This window comes from Melanerpes formicivorus, unplaced genomic scaffold, assembly GCF_026170545.1.
Source record: "Melanerpes formicivorus ecotype bairdi unplaced genomic scaffold, bMelFor1.0.p_v2 SCAF_3, whole genome shotgun sequence".
Classification (NCBI taxonomy): domain Eukaryota; kingdom Metazoa; phylum Chordata; class Aves; order Piciformes; family Picidae; genus Melanerpes; species Melanerpes formicivorus.
This window is the reverse complement of record NW_027142355.1, coordinates 11,783,930-11,803,009: the sequence shown is the minus strand read 5'-3', so window position 1 is coordinate 11,803,009 and position 19,080 is coordinate 11,783,930. Positions and strand designations below refer to the sequence as shown.

At 41.4% G+C, this 19,080-nt stretch overlaps 1 protein-coding gene across 2 annotated transcripts in view; it reads left to right on the top strand.

Annotated features, from left to right (window-relative positions):
* The window catches only part of GRAMD4 (GRAM domain containing 4), a 77,547-nt gene that overhangs the window by 27,095 nt on the left and 31,372 nt on the right, over positions 1 to 19,080 (top strand). For both annotated transcript variants that reach the window (XM_068166393.1, XM_068166402.1), the window contains exons 3-4: positions 8,554 to 8,674; positions 18,622 to 18,742. In XM_068166393.1, the coding sequence (XP_068022494.1) occupies positions 8,554 to 8,674; positions 18,622 to 18,742 (242 nt within the window). The remainder of the gene's footprint in view (positions 1 to 8,553; positions 8,675 to 18,621; positions 18,743 to 19,080) is intronic.

Here is a 19,080-nt window from a genome sequence, read left to right as displayed (position 1 = left end):
ACCCATTGTCCAGCAGGAGTAGGGAGGTGATTGTCCCCCCTGTACTTGGCATTGGTGAGGCCACACGTTGAGTGTAGTGCTCAGTTTTGAGCACCTCAGTACAAGAGAGATACTGAGATGCTGGAACAAGGGCAGAGGAGGGCAACAAAGCTGGTGAAGGGCCTGTAGAATAAGTCTTATGTGGAGCAACTGAAGGAGCTGGGACTGTTTAGTTTGGAAAAGAGAAGACTGAAGAGAGATCTCATTGCTCTACAACTACCTGAAAGGATGTTGTAGAGAGACTGGTGCTGGTCTCTTCTCACAGATAATTAGCAATAGAACAAGAGGGGATGGCCTCAAACTGCAACAGGATAGGTTTCAACTGGACATCAGGAAAAATATTTTTCACAGAAAGAGTGGTCAAGCACTGGAATAGGCTGCCCAGGGAGGTGGTTGAGTCACCCACTATCCCTGGGTGTGTTTAAAGGTCATAGGGATGCGGTGCTTGGGGATATGGTTTAGGGCTGAGCTTTGTGGAGTAGGGTTAATGGTTGGAGTTGATGATCCCAAGGGTCTTTTCCAACCTGAATGATTCTTTGATTCTGTGATTGCAGACTAAGTAGGCTGTCATGGGATAAGTCCAGTTGAGTGTAGCTCTTTAAATGCAGAGAGAAAGGGAGAGGAAAGCAGCAGCATCAGACTTACTGCTTTGTCCTGTTCCTCAGCACCTTTGGGTGCTCCAAACCAATGGGATGCTGCAACAGCCAGAGAGCAGCAGTTGTGTTAGAGATACAAGCAAAATAAGCAAACTTATATGCAAAAAAAAGGCCGACTTACAAGGGCTAAATTTCAGATAGGATGTTCGGGCCATTAGCACTTGCTCCCCAGAGATCACTGCTGCCCATCCACAAAATGAAGGGAGAACAAATAATCCTGTGTGTTGCAGAGGTGCTGGGGGTAAAAATAACACTTTTATGTTTAAGTCAGTATAAAATAGTGGCTGAGATTGTGTGAACAGCGCAATTCTGAATTATCCCCGTGTTCCTTACTGAGATTGTGTGGTTGAATTGTGACTGAATTGTTTTTAGTTGCTTAGGGAGAGTGACTTTTCTTTTGCAGTCTCTGTAAGCAACTTGATATTATAGTTTTGTTAACACTGATCATAAGAAGATAAGTCTTGTTGGTTTCTTTCTGTTCAATACCTTTGGAACTGTTAAAAGGATAGAAAAGTCAGTTTGAGTCTTGTGCATAAACTGAAGTTATGCTGCATGTTTTTTCAGATAGGTGTGAGCTGTACTGTGCTTTCACTGTAGCTGCTTCACTGCTTCTATTAAAATCTGAGTACAGAACTCATGGACTTGAAAGCGCAAGATTGGTGGCTTGTAACAGCATAGTCATGCAAAATTTGAGTCCTGGTCTCCTTCTCTGCATCTTCAATATGTAGATGACTCCACTGTCAGCCATTCCCTTGGCAAAGGCTTCATCTCTACCCCATGTTACAGTATCACAGTATCACTTAGGTTGGAAAGGACCTCGAGGATCATCGAGTCCAACCTATCAACACAGACCCCATGACTAGACCATGGCACCAAGTGCCATGTCCAGTCTCCCCTTGAACACCTCCAGGGTCGATGACTCAACCACCTCCCTGGGCAACCCGTTCCAATGCTGAATGACTCGCTCGGTGAAGAACTTCCTCCTCACCTTGAGTCTAAACCTCCCCTGGCGCAGCTTGAGACTGTGTCCCCTTGTTCTGGTGCTGGTTGCCTGGGAGAAGAGGCCAACCCCTTCCTGGCTACAACCACCCTTCAGGTAGTTGTAGAGGGCAATGAGGTCACCCCTGAGCCTCCTCTTCTCCAAGCTAAACAATCCCGGCTCCCTCAGCCTCTCCTCATAGGGCTTGTGTTCAAGGCCTCTCACCAGCCTTGTTGCCCTTCTCTGGACACGTTCAAGTGTTTCGATGTCCTTCTTAAACTGAGGGGCCCAGAACTGGACACAGTACTCAAGGTGTGGCCTAACCAAAGCAGAGTACAGGGGCACTGTGACCTCCCTGCTCCTGCTGGCCACACTATTCCTAATGCAGGCCAGGATGCTATTGGCCCTCCTGGCCACCTGGGCACACTGTTGGCTCATATTCAGGTGGCTGTCGATCAGCACACCCAGGTCCCTCTCTGTTTGGGAGCTCTCCAGCCACTCTGACCCCAGCCTATAGCTCTGCATGGGATTGCCGTAGCCAAAGTGCAGCACTCGGCACTTGGGCTTGTTGAATGCCATCCCATTGGACTCTGCCCATCTGTCCAGTCGGTCGAGGTCCCTCTGCAGAGCCTTTCTACCCTCTAACTGACTAACATCTGCCCCTAACTTTGTGTCATCTGCAAACTTGCTGATGACTGACTCTACCCCTTCATCCAGATTATCGATGAATATGTTGAAGAGGACAGGGCCCAGCACTGATCCCTGGGGGACACCACTGGTGACTGGCCTCCAGCTGGATGTGGCACCGTTCACCACCACTCTCTGGGCTCGGTCCTCCAGCCAGTTCCTAACCCAGCACAGAGTGTAATGGTCCAATCCACGGGCTGACAGCTTAGCCAGCAGTTTGCTGTGGGGGACGGTGTCAAAGGCCTTGCTGAAGTCCAAGTAGACCACATCCACAGGCCTCCCCACATCCACCAGACGGGTCACCTGATCATAGAAAGAGATCAGGTTGGAGAGGCAGGATCTGCCCTTCCTAAATCCATGTTGTTTTTTTTCAGGGTTGTTTTTTTTGTTGTTTTTTCCTTTCTTCCCCCCCCAATCTGGTGTATTAATCATTACAGAGCCATTTAAGAATACTCTCTATTAGAACAGTACAGTACAGCCATATGGATGAAAGGCCCTTCTGCATTGTGCCTCAGTAGTATGTAGTACACTTCGAAATGTGCACATCAGATGCCTCTTCTTTATGTATGTACCTGAACTTACCAAGGGTATCCAAAAACTTGCCACAAATGGATGTTTTGAAAAGTCAGGAAAGCTTGTGATTGTAGAGCTCTGACTATCTGCAATGAAGAGTATCCTCTGTTGCACACCTCCTACAAGTAAAGTGAATGTTCAGTCCCAGATGGGGCTTAATCTCGATACTTCACATGTGTTACTAAGTAGCACATGCAAAATTGCACCCTACAGAAGAACAGAAAGGATGATCAGGTAAGGCCACCTTATTCTTTAACTTAAACCATGAGTTTTACCTGTTTACTTCAATAATAAACATAGCTAGTTCCTGGTAGGAGGGTCCTGAGATTGGAAGAATTTGTTGTTTTCCTTTAAATTCTCAGAAATCACTGAGAAGAATTGACTCTTTAATTTAAACTATCTTGATCTCAATTTACAGGCTGTCTGCTTGCATGTGTATGTGGGGTATTTTAACCCCTCACCCTACTGAAGTTCCCTGACTACCAGATATGTCTTAGATAGTGGGTACTTTCTTAGGTCTCTGTGGGTAGTTGGACACTGCTGTCAGATCATTGCCAAGACAGCTGTGCTGGTTAACAAATTAACTCTTTGCAGAGTTAATTGTGTCCCCAATTATTTCTTACTCCTTTCTTTCTTTACTGTAGATGGTTTGTTGTCTTTTTAAAGCAAAGATATTCAGTAACATCCCGGTATTTGCCAGTCCTGGCTTGAATTGCCTCATTTTAACTTATGCCTTGTCATTTTGTGCTAGAGATTAATTTATGTACATTGTTAATTTCCCTATTTTATTTTTTTTAAGAGGAGAAAATGTTCAGTTTTCTGTGTGGGTATAAGAGTGAACTTGGTACAGAGGGGAATCTCATCCCCTTCGGTAAAGAGGGGAAAGAACAAATTTGTGTTTAAGCCCACAGAGGTTCTGCACTAACCTGACAGTGAGAATTATAAGTCAATAGCTCTTGTATGGAGAACATAATTTGCATGCTAACCTCTCACTTAGAATAGAATAGACCAGACCAGACCAGGTTGGGAGAGACTTTCAAGGTCATCGCGTCCAACCTATCATCCAACACCACCCAACCAACTAAACCATGCAACCAAGCGCCCTGTCAAGTCTCCTCCTGAACTATATGTGGCATATTGTACTGAAAGCAGTCTAATCTACTTATGCAAGTTCTATACTGGTGTGCAGGGATTAAATCTAAGTTATTGTGGTACGGAAAACATTAATTGCTGGTCCAGTACAGTTTGGCTTTTCCTGAAACATGTCAATAAAAACATGACTGGAAGGTACAAAGCCTGATGCAGACATTACAATTAAGACATTAAAGTCTCAGAACCTAGCAGCACTAGTTTTATTTTAAATTTATGTAAAATATAGCTGTTCTAGGAGCTTGCCAATGTGGTTGTGCTTTCAAGAATAACTGCTAGGGATTAACTGTTGATGCAGATGCTTTCATTCTTGAGCAGTGTTGCTGGGTTCTCACTTTCCTTGCAGCAGGTAAATGTACCATGCACTGGAAACCCTTTCATAACTTCAGTAAGAAAATGCATGTATGAAGAATCAGCTGAGAAATTCTGGAGCCAGACACCTCCCTGGACAAGCATTGTAGTCTGACTTTTTCTGTCCTTACTGCTCAAATGAATGCAAGTTAAAATGTTGTATTTAAGCTACTTCTCCTCTGTGTCATGGCCACTGCTGGGCCCTGAGAAGTGACTTCAGTGGATGGTTATGTCCCTAGGCTTGATGTGCTGTGTCCTTGCTGCTCCCCATCCTCAGTGTTTGCGAACTGCTCCTCTAAATGAATTACACACTTGAAATGACATCAATGTTTTGTTAGATATTCCTAGAGAAAAGTCATCCACATATGATGACTGTGCAAGTGAAATAGAGAGAATTGGCCAGTTATTTTTCTGTCTGATGATGTATTGTGCTGTAGGGAGAGAGGACAGATCCACATCTGCTTGATTAAGAAATTACTTAGACTTTATCTGTGGCTGTACAGTGAGAGTGCAGTCAGTGCTTAGCACACAAAACAAAATAACCAGGGCTCACAGGATGAAGGGGATTTGGAGAGGCAGAAAACTCTGAAGTTGGGAAATGCTGTTACAAAAAGTGTGAGCTGCAGATAGCTTAAAAAACACATTTGTGGTAGATGTGTTTTTTCATATCCGGAGCTGAATGTGACTTGGAACAGCAGATCTGAACTCTGATAAGGCAATCTGTCATCATCAGAAATCTTTCTTTAACCCTTCTCTCTCTGACTCCCTGCTCAGCTGGTGTTTTGCTGGCTTCCTAGGCACTGCCAAGCCTTGTGCATGGTCTTCACTAAGTAATAGTGATTGCTAACATTTTAAGAGGTCTCCTGTGTCAAATACTGTCAAAGCTAGAAAGGCAAAAAGAAAAGCAGAAATCTTTGGAAGCCTTCAGGGCCTTTACTGTGAGTCAGAAGCAAGCAAAGGCATCTGTACAGTACTGTGTAGTTAACCCCAGCCGAGTTCCAGCACTAGCCAACAGAGGCAGCAGAAAGGAGAAACCTTTACCCAATTAACACAGGAATTAATACGAGATAATAATTTTGTTAACTTACAAGTTGAGTCAGTTATGCTAACTTCAGACTGAGACAGTTTTAATTCAGAGCTAGACAGCTGATCAGCAACTTTATAGTCTCCATTTCTTATCTTTTTTAGCTTTTTATCGGCTCTTGTCAGCTATGACGGTGTGGAGTAAAAACTTCTGACACAAGAGAATCACGCACTTGCATGTCTCCCATACAGCCATCCTAGACATGCTCAATTTTCTGAACTCTTCTAACTCGTATTCATTAATGCATTATAATGTCAGTAATTTGGAATGCTTTATTTGCCACCAAACTTGCATCATTCTGTATATTACTACTCTGGTTAAAGTATTTTACTAAAATACAATAATGACATTATCTTAATCTTAGTATACTTAGCAAGCAGACCTATATTTTGACTTAGTGGATTTTTTAAATCCTCCCCCCCCCCCCCCCCCCCCTTCCAGCTTATAAGATCATTGTAACCTTTTGTATTAGTTCAATGATGTATGCCTCATGATTTTTAACCTGTCAAATGATGTTGGACTTCTTGGATCCAGCACTTTAGCAGATAGACTTTTGGAAACTTGGAGTCCTGTTGACTCATATTACTGGTGTCAGTACTGTGCAACTCTTCTTTTTCCTTCTTCCTAAGAGATAGTCAAGGTATCCTGGGATTATTAATTAAAGATGTAGTATCTAAGAAGCAGCAAAAGTGGAGCTGGTTCTTAGATGGAAATGTAGACATTCTCTAGATGTTCTGAAAGGTAGCTTATCTATGGCTGAAATATCTTTAATATCTTCAATGAGGATGAAAACCTGAATATGTGTAGATATATACCAGCCCATTTCTTCTCCCTCATCTCAGTCTCTGTGCTCCTGTCTCCTCCTCAGTGCATGGATTTGGGGTCTGAGGTCTGGTTGGACAAGAGCTTGGTACTGCCTAATCACTGGACCAATGCACAGGCACATTCTTGATGGGTACAGCACATACGTGATTTTATTTATTTATCTGTTTACTTTGAAGCAGTGGCCCTCTTTCTTTAGACAGCTCCATATGACCATCTGCATGCTGGAACCAGAGATTGTCCCTTTGTTCCAGATGTGGCTATGCAATGCAGAAAGGCATGTGTTAATGCCTGGGCAGCAATCTGCATTTTAAAAACTAATAATGCTTTCCTTGTTCCTGCCTGGAGTGTGTTGTAGGGGTGCTGCTGCTTGCCTTCAGCCACACCATTCTCTTTGGGACTCTTCAAGTGCCTGGCAAGTGATAACGCTAAATCTTGCAGCATAAATAAATACAACTGAGCTCTGTAGATAAGAAATTAACACACGAGTTAATCGTCATCCCATGCTCATCTGCAAACAGACAGCTGTTACTCCTCAGCAGTGGCTGGAGTGGTTGTAAGTGGTGTCTTTCTGCACCTCGCTGGCAGATGTGAGTGAGAAATGTGGAGCATGGTGGGGAGGATGCTGTGCTGCAGCTCCTGTGTGAGGAGTACCCTGTAATCTGTCAGTCTCCTCTATGGCATGATTCATGCTGTCTCCTAAATGGGAGGCAGCAAAGGGATGCTGCTGAGCCAACAACTTCTGCTCCTCATCGGGATCAGTGATGTTGGCAGAGTGCTATGCGGGTGTGCATTGCTTTTGGGACTGGAAATAGCATCTCAGCTTGGCACTGTATTGAGTAAGCCCAGGTGAGGAGTTAGTGCCAGGTGAACATTGTGCAGTAAAATGGCTACAGAGCTCTAATTTGCCTGTATAGACAAATGTTGGGGCTTAAACTCAGCATCTGTTCAGCTCAAGCAAGGAAACAGATGTTTGATAGGTATCTCCACACTGTTAATCTTAAAAATGCAAATCATTCTCATCAGGGAAAATAGTGAGTTTTCTGCACCTCTTCCCCAAAACACAGAAAATATCTTTTAAGTAGCTCTCTTGTGGATTAGTTGAATTTATATATGTATGTAATTTAAGCTGTCATGGTTAAATGTATGCAAGCTGACTCTTGAAAGCTATACAGTTCCTGAATGTTTTCAGGGATAAAGGGGAGGGAATAGTTATGATAGGTAAATAAATCCCGTTTTGTTTTTGAGATACTTTTTAGATGTAGGCTTCTATAGCCTAGGACTTCGATTTTGAGTATAAGGTGTTGGAGAAGCTCCTTTAATTCTCTTTGAAAAACTTTTTGTAACTAGTGGGGCTGGCACTGAGTGCCTGAACAACCATTACCCAGGAGATGCCCTCACCCACCCTCTTCCCTGCTGTCTAAAAATGCTCACTTGATGAGAGAAAGACAGCATCACCTGACTTCTGCCATGTGGGCTTGAGATTTTTCTGTGCTCACTTTGTGGAGGTGGTAGTTGTCACTGCTCTTCCTAACTAATCAAATAGCTCTTTAATTTCTGCATTTTGCAGCATTTTCAGCACTAAGATCATTTGAGGGGTGTTGTTAAATCTGTCAAGACAGATAATCTCCTGACTTCCCCCTCTCGTGGCCTGTCAGGGTGATCTTCTGGCACCAGTGACATCCTTCAGCAGTAACCTGTCTGTGCTGGATGGAACCCTTCCTTGCAGAGAGACCATGGTCTTCAGAATTGCAAATTCCATGAGAAGATAATGTACAATATATGTTTTCTAGAAGCCTAGTAAATACATAGAAAAGTTTTTTGCTAACTGCAGAATTTTGTATGTTGCACTGACCATTCATTTCATGGGAAGAGGCAAGGGGTAGTATAAATACATCCTAAATAGTATAAATACATACAAAATGATGATACAGCAGAGGCAGTAGTGGCAGCGGGGAAGGCAGGAATCTTTGTTTTCTGTAACTCCCTGAGATCTGCCAAAGTGCATTCTGTAAACTCACATGGATGCTGTGCATTTGATTGGCTTTCACTCATTTATTTTGGTGATTTAATGCTGAACAAGAGGCATGCTAAGTTGTTGATACTTGCACGTTTCTCAGGTGACTGATTGTTTACTGCCCCAGAAGCTGACATATATAAATAATAAAAAACACCTGTCTCTGAGCTGTCAGTGTGTTCTGACTTTCTTATAGGCTGGTCCAGGGACCATCATCATGGCTTCAGGAGTCCAGGATTTCAACAGAACGGAGTCTGACAGACTGAATGAGATCAAAGGTCACCTGGAAATAGCCTTACTGGAAAAACACTTTTTACGTAAGTATAAATGTCATGCTCTGCAGAAACAAATGGCTTAAGCCTGCTGAAATAAGGCTTCTCTAAACTGCAGAAGCTGGCATCAGAAATTTGAATTGTGCTGGTGTGCAGGTAGCGCATAGGCTGATGTGTAGGTAGCATGTGGCTGACACTTCTCCATGAGGAATGTAAAAGCATGCCCTAGGTTTCTGGGTCACCTAGATTATTTCTTTATTTTAATTTTTCCTCATTGCATTACTCAGAATATACCTCAGTACGTGGCAAAAGCTATGTAGTTCTGTCTTGGTGTTGACATCTTAGAATCAACTCAACCTTAATGTGGTTGCAGTAGGTGTTTTTGTCTAGTAGTAATTATAAGAAGGAAGAGATTTCTGAAGCCGTGACCAATGCATTTCTTTGGCTGCTGTTTCAACAAGTAATAGGCCTTAAAGCACATCTCAACAGCACAGGAATTATTCATTAGTGAGAAATACATCTTAGAGTATCTTTAGGTTTCAAGTGTTACTTGTTTGAGATTCTGTATTTTCTATATGTGTATATATGAGACAAAGTTTGCGTTCGTGGCTGGAGGCACTTGTAATTCTGGGGATTTTATCTCCGCAGATCTGCACTGCTGGCTTGTAAGACAGGATAGCTAAATAAAGCCAAAGGAAAAGAGGGGGGCAAGCATTCCTTTAACTTCATAGAAGTAGAGAGCTCTCTAATAAGTCAAAGAGAATCCTTACTTAGCTGCTTCCCAAAATGGTAATTTTAAAGAGTTATTTTTGAACTTCAGAATATGAAGGTGGTTTTAGTGTTCAGAGCTTGCCATATATTTTCTAAGGGGATATCTGGAGCAAGCAGTTACCAGAGAGAAATAGTTGTCTGTAAATGGAAAATATCTTGATCTATGATGTTAGATGAATCTTTTCCTTAGTGAAGAGATAATCTAAACATCTGAGGAAGTGAAAATGAGGAATTCTTAGTGTGTTGCATAGCTGTAAATGTAAATAAAATGTGACTGGAAATGCAAGGGGTTTAAGCTTCAGGCTAACAGGAGGATGGTGGGTGGAGGAGGGGATCATGGATAATGATGTCTTAAGCAAGGGAGAGATCACCTGACTCTTCCAGCTGAAAGGGCTAAAGTTGCTTTTCCTGTCTGTGTGGGAATGGTCTTAATCTCTGTAATATGATGGCTCCTTTTGAGCTGTACTACAAGAAGGCTGAATTTGTGCTTGTTGGGTCTGGTGAGAACATGCCTCTTGAGGTGGATTTCTGCAGAACAAGACTTGAAAGCCTATTGAGTGAAAAGTGCAAAGAGCTTAGTTTGGACTGCTGAATACACGGGGATGGAAAAGCTTTGTCTTGGAGCTATCACCATCAGAATCATCTTTTTCTACTGGACTTTGTATATTACTGTAACTTGTTCTTAACACACTTGAATGCTGCCTTAGTGCTGGCTGAGGCTTCAGGTGGGGAAGGCAATTGCTGAAATGGGGCAGCTAGGTTAATATGCTAAGATTAGTTGTGCTTTCTTGTGCTTCCAAGATCTATCTGTATCTGAACAAGAAAGGAAAAAACTTGCTTTCTGTTCTTGCATTTAAAAGACAAAACGACAGGCAATATCTTTTTGAGTTTGCACCTTCCTCTTACTGTTTGTGCCTTGTTCACTTGTATCAGTGCTCTGGTGTCTGTGCCACAAGATGCTTTCTAAGCATGCCTGCACCCTATGGTTACTACATGAGGTATTATTTAACTCTTACTCAAAGATGTTCAAGCCTTTTGCAGTGCTAATTTTAGCAGCTCAGGGAAGTGGGAGGTGGTGGTAGCAGCAGCTAAGAGTAACCAAAGACAGGTGACAGAGAGGAGGGTTAGTCATAAACTGGTAAATTGAAGTGCTGTGTGAGCATGAAAAGCTTTAGGAGGAAATACAGTCTTCTCTCACAAGGGTTTGGCATTCCAGTCTCTACAGCAGGCGTTGACAGGAGTCTCTACAGACTTAAGAAACTGCTGATTTCAATTATGTGTTTTATACCAACATTACAAAAGAAGCTGGCTTTGTGCTTCTGTCCCATTGACATTTCTGCTTCCCCATGTTCTTCATTCTCATGCCTTTTTAAACCTTGCTTGTGGCTGTCTTCACAGTGTTTTCTCTCTGGCTTCCACTTTTGATATAAGTGACCCAATGGTTCTTTGTAAGAGAAGTGACCTAACAGAATATTGATCTCATGAAAGTAGAGCTCTAGAAAACCATACATAGGTTTTGGGCAGCTTTAGGGTATTAGGTAGTGATAAACTATAGAGGCAAAGTGTATGGTGTTGGTTGTGACCAGCAAAAAACTTGTACTATGTATTCTTCTGTACAGAAATACAAATACCTGTTCAAACAGCTACAGTAATTGTAGGCCACAAATTGACTCCAGTTACCAACTGTGTCAGAACACCCTTGGTTGGAGTCCTGAGCTGGTCCCTGTTCTGAGCCTGGCTTGTGCAATTTGTTGTCATCATTATACAAAGCGTGTGAACGATGGTGGCATGAAGATACCAGAATGCTGGAGGACTCAACCCTGAAGATACGCCATCACACTGGCTTTCTGCGGGGCTCACTAAGTGCAGAATTGTGGTGACAGAATCGTGTTGTTTTAGTTCCTCCACCAGCTCAAACACATGCCACCTACACACCATACCCTGTAGGTGGGTTGTGCTCTTGCTTCTACCTTTTTTGCATGCCCAACTTGGCTTAATAAACTGCAGAGTCAGTGTGACAGCTCAGGCAGGGCAGCAGTCAGTCCTGCTGTGCCTGTCCCTTTTGTATAGCTGGGCTGGAGATTGCAGGAGCCTCATGTGGGTCCTGCCCTTCCCTGCTCAAATTACTAACATGAAAGCTTTGGAGGAGCCTACTGCTCCCTTATCTGGTGAGCACTGAAATGTTTATAGCCTTTCACTTCTGCCAGAAATTGAGAGTGAACATGGTTCTTGCAATTTTTTTCAGTTCCCTTCATTTTAAATGGATTCTGAAACTCTACTGGCATTTTCAGTCTCTGAAATTCCTGAAAATTCATAGAGCAGCAGTGCTTCTCATGACTTTCAAACTCACAAAGGTGTATCTAGCAATAGAAAACTTCCCACTTGATGTTTTGAGAAGGGGATCTGTCTCAGCAGATTTTTAAGATAGTTTGAATACTTGCAGGAAAATGATCTAGTGAAAACACTAGATAAAAATGTTAAGATACTAATTGGTGGTTGACGTGACTATTTTGTACATACCATACTAATGACATCTTAATTCTTCCTAACCTCACCCTCTTGAAGTGGGATGTAACAGGAGTAGTGAGAGAGAAGACTAGACAAGTTGGCAGTTTGTCAAATGTGATATGCTTTGTAAATCACTCTCCCTCAATACATGAAACAGAAGAACACTTCATGTGAAACTCTGCTGTTGAGAAGACTGCAAGGGGAATATTAATTGCATTGGGAAGCAGGATGATGGTTCAGACACAGCCTTCCCTCCACTGCTTCTACACCAGAGTTGGCTTATTTCCTGTTGGTGTAAAGAGCCCATGCTGCTCCCCCTCCTGCAGGTGTATGCAAAGAGACTTAAAAATCGGTCCTCAAAAGCTGTGCTTGTTGTGACTACTAGAACAGGACCTTTGCTTTTGAAAGAGGAGAGGCACAACAGAATGATGGAAACAAAACAAGTGGAAAAAAAAGAGATTGTTTAACTTTCAAACAAGGATTGTTTATCTGCCCAACTCACTGTTAGGTTTTGTTGGGGTTATTTTGTTTGTTTGTTCTTAGACAAATTGGCATGACTTTTTCAAAAGCTGACGTGTCACTTTTCTTTTTGATGTGTGCAGGTAAGCCAGACTGAGCTGGAGAAAGGATATAGTGAAAATGTGGAGTTTATATTGAACTGCTTGATTTCTCCATGCTACCAAAACACCTAAGATAGGGTAGGGGGGGAGGAAAGGATATCCACTCAAGGGTATTTCTCTCTCTGTTTTCAGCTTTTAATGACACCAGTTTTTCTATTAGAAAAATCTTCCCTGCTCTTTCCCTGCTTTTTTTCTCTGTATGAAAGACTCAGGAAAACAAGAGACTTAACCACAAAGAAAATCATTACACTGACAAGGTGGTGTCAAATGCAGCTGCCTCTAGTTCTTCCTTCAGTTTTCCTTCATTGGTGACTTGGTTTTGTTTCACTTTTTGTTTGGGGTGTTGTTTTTTTTGGGGGGGGTGGGTGGTTGATTCCCCATCCCCCTCATCTGGTTAGCATTTGGATGTCTTAGTTTTTGTCCCCATCCATAGTCTGGTTGAGTTAAAAACGCTTGAAAAAATTTTAACATTATTTTATTCTACACACTATAGTTGAGGAAAGGTCATCTGAAGAGAAAGTAGTTCACAATGAGTCTTTTAGAGCAATAGGAAAAGTTTTTGAGGAAGGAGGAATGAGTTCATTGAGGATTAATTGTATAGCTAAATATGTGGACAATTCATTTTGATCTGTGTATAGTAGTAGATCATGTGAGGTGGTGCTTTGTGGGGATTTTTTTTTTGCACTTTCTCTTGATTTTACTTTTTCCATGCAGGAGTTTCTTTGCTCACACAGGGCTTCTCATCACTGAATAAATTCATTGAATGTCACAGAAATTACAACAGAAGTTTGCTTTTGCTGTGGAGAATTTCAGTGTAGCACAGATTGCTAGAGCTTGTTGAGGTGGATCAGAGCTTGTAGATAGCTGTGTTCCATCTAGGTAGCTAATGCTTTCACTGGCATCTTCAGCTGTGGAAACTTAGAGGAAACTGTAATCACAACATATTTTGAATAGTTTGTGTCATGCTCCCTGTGATGCTGTAACATTGGCTGCCATTCCACACCCTAGCATCATGAAACATGCCTGGCAGAGGAAGTTCCTGCGCTGCAAGTAGATAGTACTGGCACAAGTCCCTCTTAGAATCATAGAATCAATAAGGTTGGAAAAGACCTCAGAGATCATCAAAGGGTTGTTGGGAGATTTGCCATAATTAGCATAGACGTGGAGGGGTTATTTTTGTCTTGTTAAGTACTGGTGTTTCCCCATGTAAATATGACAGGGTGCATGTACCCTTTTTGGCATTTCTAGTTTTTAACTTTATCTTCCTGGATTTAACACTGAACTTATTTGGTAGCTAGAAGCAATGACCTACAGTCTCTACCTGTGTTCTGAGAGGTTTTTTGTTGTTTTGTGTGTGTTTGTGGTGAGGTTTTTTTGTTGTTGTTGTCACTTCATCCCTGGAGAGGATTTTGCAGGGTACCTGTAGGCCTACAAAGGAATGCTGTTATGTAAAACAGCTACTAAGAGATTCTTTAATCCACCTCCAATCCCCGCATTAAGGGAAACATCCGCTTTACTGCACATGCAATGAGGAATTAGAAATCCAACCTGCTACCACGCCTTCCCAGCTTGATGGGTCAGCCTTCATTTCTAAATGCTACTCAGATGCTGTTCTTGCCCAGACTAAATACATTTCTTACAAGCTTGTGTATTCTGGGGAGCGAACTGAAATGCTTTCATTTGCCCTAGTGGCTGATGACATATGATTCAATGAAATACCTGGTAACTTGTCTTCTGACAATTACCTGGTATCAAGAAACACTTTGAATTGTTAAGCTTTTGAATTTAAATGATCAAGTTCTTAGAGGGCAGGTTTGACAGTTGTGTTACACCTAATAGAGGGTAGAATGTGTAGAAAACCTGAAATGGGTAAAGTTTGTCTTGGTAACTTTTGAGATGATGATGGTTTTTCCTATAGGGTCAACTCTCCTAGGGTTAATAGTGCAGTAATCCATAAGTTAATGTAACACTCTTTTTGCCTTTTCTCATGTTTTTCTCTTTGTAAAAGTGCAGTGTTATCCAGATATAGTCTTGCTTTTCAACACAAATCAAATTGATTAGAAATATTTTTAAGTACTTGTTCAGAGTCACATCTGCTGTAATGGCTTGAAAAGGTTGCCCAGCCTGCAGGTATGTAGAGATTGTGACTGTGCTTTGATAGGATTCTGTAACATACAAGCATACTGAAGATTCTTTACTCAATTTCTCTACTTACTTATTGGTTTACACTAATACCACAAAACTCACCACTAGCAACTATCGATATATGAAAACAAAATAAAAGCACGAGTGTGTGTGTGTGTGTGTGTGTGTGTATAAATAAAGCTATTAAAAATTGTTAGCAGAAATCAATAGTATGGCAGCAGCCAAGGAGGTTTATACTATTAGAGGTTGCCACAAACTTACCAGTAGTGAAGCAAACTTATCAATAATATAGCGGCTGAAGTAGTTACAATAGATTATATGTGTGTGTGTGTCTGTCTGTGTATACACACATACATATATATGGAGACATGTATGTTCACAATAATATCAGTATCAGGTTTGTTAAACAGAGCTCAGAAGGTGCCAAATCATCCCACAGGGTGGACTCAGCCATCCCAGCAGTGGGAGGATAAGCCTTCCCCTCTCCAGCGAGGGTCCAAGGTCTCTTAGAAAGTTTCTGTAGAGAGTTCAGCTTACTTGGGAAAGGAAAAGAATGTGCAGCGTAGGGAACTCTCTCTGGGAGAAGCTGCATTTTAAATAAAGATTTAAGTCATCTTTGTTATCTTAGACAAACAAGGAGGTGTAGGACACCTCTACTTCAGCAGCCAATGGATGATGATGTTTTTCTGATTTTCATCCAGAATAGCCAGTAGATTTGATGTTTTCTGATTTGTCAGGCCATTTTTTTTTTTTCCCCCCAGACCATTTTCCTATTCTTGCAGGTAGAACAGACAGTGGCAGTTCTTAAGTCCTTAGGAAGTTTTTCCCTTTCCTCCCCACCTTTTCACATGATAAATTGCTGTTACAGAGTCTTAATTATGTGCATATCCATGGTCCCTCGGGATGTCTCCAGTTTCTAGGTGCATGGCTGTGCATTTCAGAGAGGCCAGCTGCACTTCTTAAGGATACTTCTGCTTCCCAGGTCTAGTTCCCCGGCTAGGGAGCATTTTCTCTGTCAGTATTTCAAGAGATATTTTCAGCTGTTAGGACTCTTCCCCTTCTAATGAGGTCAACTCAGTGACTGCTTACATCACATACATGTCCAGCTAAGACATGCCCTGAGCCTCTTGTAATATTTTAACACTTCTTGCCCAGAAGGAGACAGGGAGCTGTGGCTGATGTGCCTAGAAGGGAAACTAAGGGAGCTGATTGATCTTGGAGCTGAGTCTTGACATGTTATGTTTTACTCTTTTGTGTGTGTATGTGGAAGGGGGGTGATATTTGAATTTTCACTGTCTGAAGATGAAATCCGAGGGGCATTCTATTCTCATCATGGGGGGGGATACTCATCTGTGAAGCTGGAGACCATGTTGAAACATTCCTGTGAGTTCTTCTCAAAGGTCCATGACCTTTGCTCTTTGCAGTCAACTTCAGTTGTTTTACAGGAGGAACCCTCAGGGCTAGAGAAATGTTCTTTTTAAGTTCATTTCAGCTTGGCCAAATTTTAGATTATTTCAAGGGACAGAGCAAGGAAGAACTTACTTTTTCTATTTACTTTTTTCCCCTTCTTTTTGTGTGTTCTGTCACTTAGCGGGCTTTAGAGCATTTAGTTAACCAAACACGGAGGTTTTGCAATGCCAGACCACACTTCTGCCAAAGGAGCAACAAATGCTGCTTTGAAGGGTTGAAGGGGCCAGAGTGGGGTGGATTTGAATTGCAGTAATGTATATGAAAGTTAGGAAATGCCATGAAATGTGAAACTGTAAAAATCCTTGATGAGATTCTGCATTTTGTTTTATTTTGTAGGCGTTCTGCTTCATTCATTGTGTACCCTTTAACTCTGCATCCTGCATAAAGAAGTTCTGCGTCTCTGATGCTGCTTGTCCTCCTAGTGATCAAGTTTCTGGGGGTTTTGTTTTGGTTTTAATAGAACATGATGTAGTACAATCAGAACAACTGGAATTAAGGAAGCTGGAATATCTGAGTAGGCTTTCAAGGGCATTGAGGTTAATTTACATAACTTGTGGTTTGCTTATGTATACACAATACATAGTCACTTCCTTGTTTTTTAAACAAAAAGTGCTTAATGAAGAATTTTTTCCCTTTAATGGTCTGGAGAACTTTTTGTGGTATCTTCATGGTACTGCACAAGCTGCAGTGCATTTGGAGTGCAACAGATGTTTCCCCTCAGCTGCATGCATGCTTTTGTTCTGGAACAAGGCGAACCCTTGAAGGTAGATAAACCAATTACAAATGTAGTTTTCTTTTTGTATTTAAAATTCTTTGTGGATATGTAATTAGCAACAGGTCCATATACAGACATACACATATGTCCATATATTTCCATTTATTTACAGGAGAGACAATGCCTGCTGCAACAGTGAAAGTTCTCTACCCTACCCTTGGGGAACAAATTTTAGTTTTATGTGCTGGAGGATAACTTTCTGTGCTCCAACTCCTTTTTCCAGTGTCACTAACAAAGCATCAGTGGGGATACAGCAGAACTCCTTTCTGTTTGGTGAAATTCAGTCTGTAGCCTCTTGACTAGTGTCTTTTTCCCATCTCTTCTAGTTCTGTGCTCTAAACCTTTCAGTGCTGCAGGATTACATATGATCTACCACCACCTAACTTTCACAGCAGATAAAATTATTTGAGGTATTGCCACCTACACAGGGGAGAGAATTTGTCAGTTCTTCTGAGCATTTGTTCTGGGGCTACAAACCTTCTCAAAACACATGATTGGAGTCAGAGAAGCTCAGATACCAAAATCATCTGATTATCAAAGATTTACGTGGCCGTATGTAAAAAGGAACAGAAGAGGGTGGAGCATAATAGACGAATCCTGTGAAACAACATAAAAATCTTAACTCTTGTGTCTGTGTTCATAGTAGAATTATTATTCTTGAAATACACGTGCTTTACCACTATGTATTGTTGATATTGAGCTGAAAACCAGCAGAGGAGCCAAAATGTAGAGGAATTTTTTGTTTATTTGTTTAAAAGAAAAGGATTCAGTCTTCAGTTTGTCCCTTGTATACCTGTCTGGGAAAGTGGATCAGTGACAAGAGACCCTGGTCGTAAATAAGAATACTGCTGGGGGGGTTGGGGGAAGTCTAGTCACAAAAAAGCCATATATATAGATGATACTGATTTCTCATTTTAAGTTATGAAAATGCATATATTTTGTTTTAAAAGTATATATGTATGTGAATGTGTGTGTATAAATTATTAGGACACACTAACCTCAGAAACGGGAAAGTTCCTAGTCTTACAACACAAAACTAAAAGATACTCAGTTCCGTAATGGGGCCATCTGATTTGTGTAAAGAAAGAGAGGTGCCGAAATCAAGGGATAGGGGATTATGTGGCATTGTATAATTCTGTGTGAATGTATGTTTATTTTTCTTTTCTACCCATTGACATGGGGGGGGGAAGACCCAAAAAAACCCCAAAGCAAAACCAACAACAGCAACAATGAACCACCACAACAGTTTGGGGTGGTGGTGGTTTTGGTTTGTGTGGGGGGTTTTATTTGGTTGTTTTTTTGTTTGGTTTTGAGGTCCATTTCTTGTTGTCACCACTGGATTTAGCTATAGACAGCCTTTCCTGAAGATTATTTCTTTGGAGAATATAACTTTTAATTTAGATAAAGGTAGCTTGGGCCAGGGTCTTATTTTTAATACATTGTATCTTGATGAGAGCTTTAAAGTTGTTTTCCTTCTTGCTTTAAGAATTATAACTAAATATTTTGTACATGGTAGAGCTGTGTGCTTTATGTGAACTCTTTCTAGCCTTTGATTACTTCATTTGTTTTGTTTTTTTCTGGTGACTGTATTTAGTATAGCACAGATAAAAAACACACTACCTAATCTGTTATAGTTAGGTTTTAATTTTCTTGCAGAAATATTTCAGAGTAACTGTATCTTTTTCTTTTCCCTTAATGAACAGAGGAGGAGCTCAGGAAGCTGAGAGAAGAAACAAATGCTGAAACATTAAAGCAGGAGCTAGAAAAGGAGCGACAGAGGAGATTAGAACTAGAACAAAAAGTGAATGAAGTACTTAAAGCAAGGTAAGAGACCCTCACTATAAAGCTGAAAGCCATTTGAGATCTGGCTCAGAGGAGCTCTGGTGAAAGCATCCATTTCCAGCCTAGATTCTCTTGAAATAAATTAGTAGCTCACAGAGAGAGGAGCTGTCTATATTTTCCTGAAAAAGAAAGTCTTGTACACCCACTTACACTTGAATTACTTGACTGCACATACTGCCCTAGCCACAGACACGTCCTGATGCTTGGGGTATTCTTCACTTCACCTTCTCTGATACTCTTCCTCTGAGATCTCACTTGGAATTATCAGCATGCAGTGTGTGTTACTGAATGTCAGAACCTTTGCTGTAACATTGCTTATG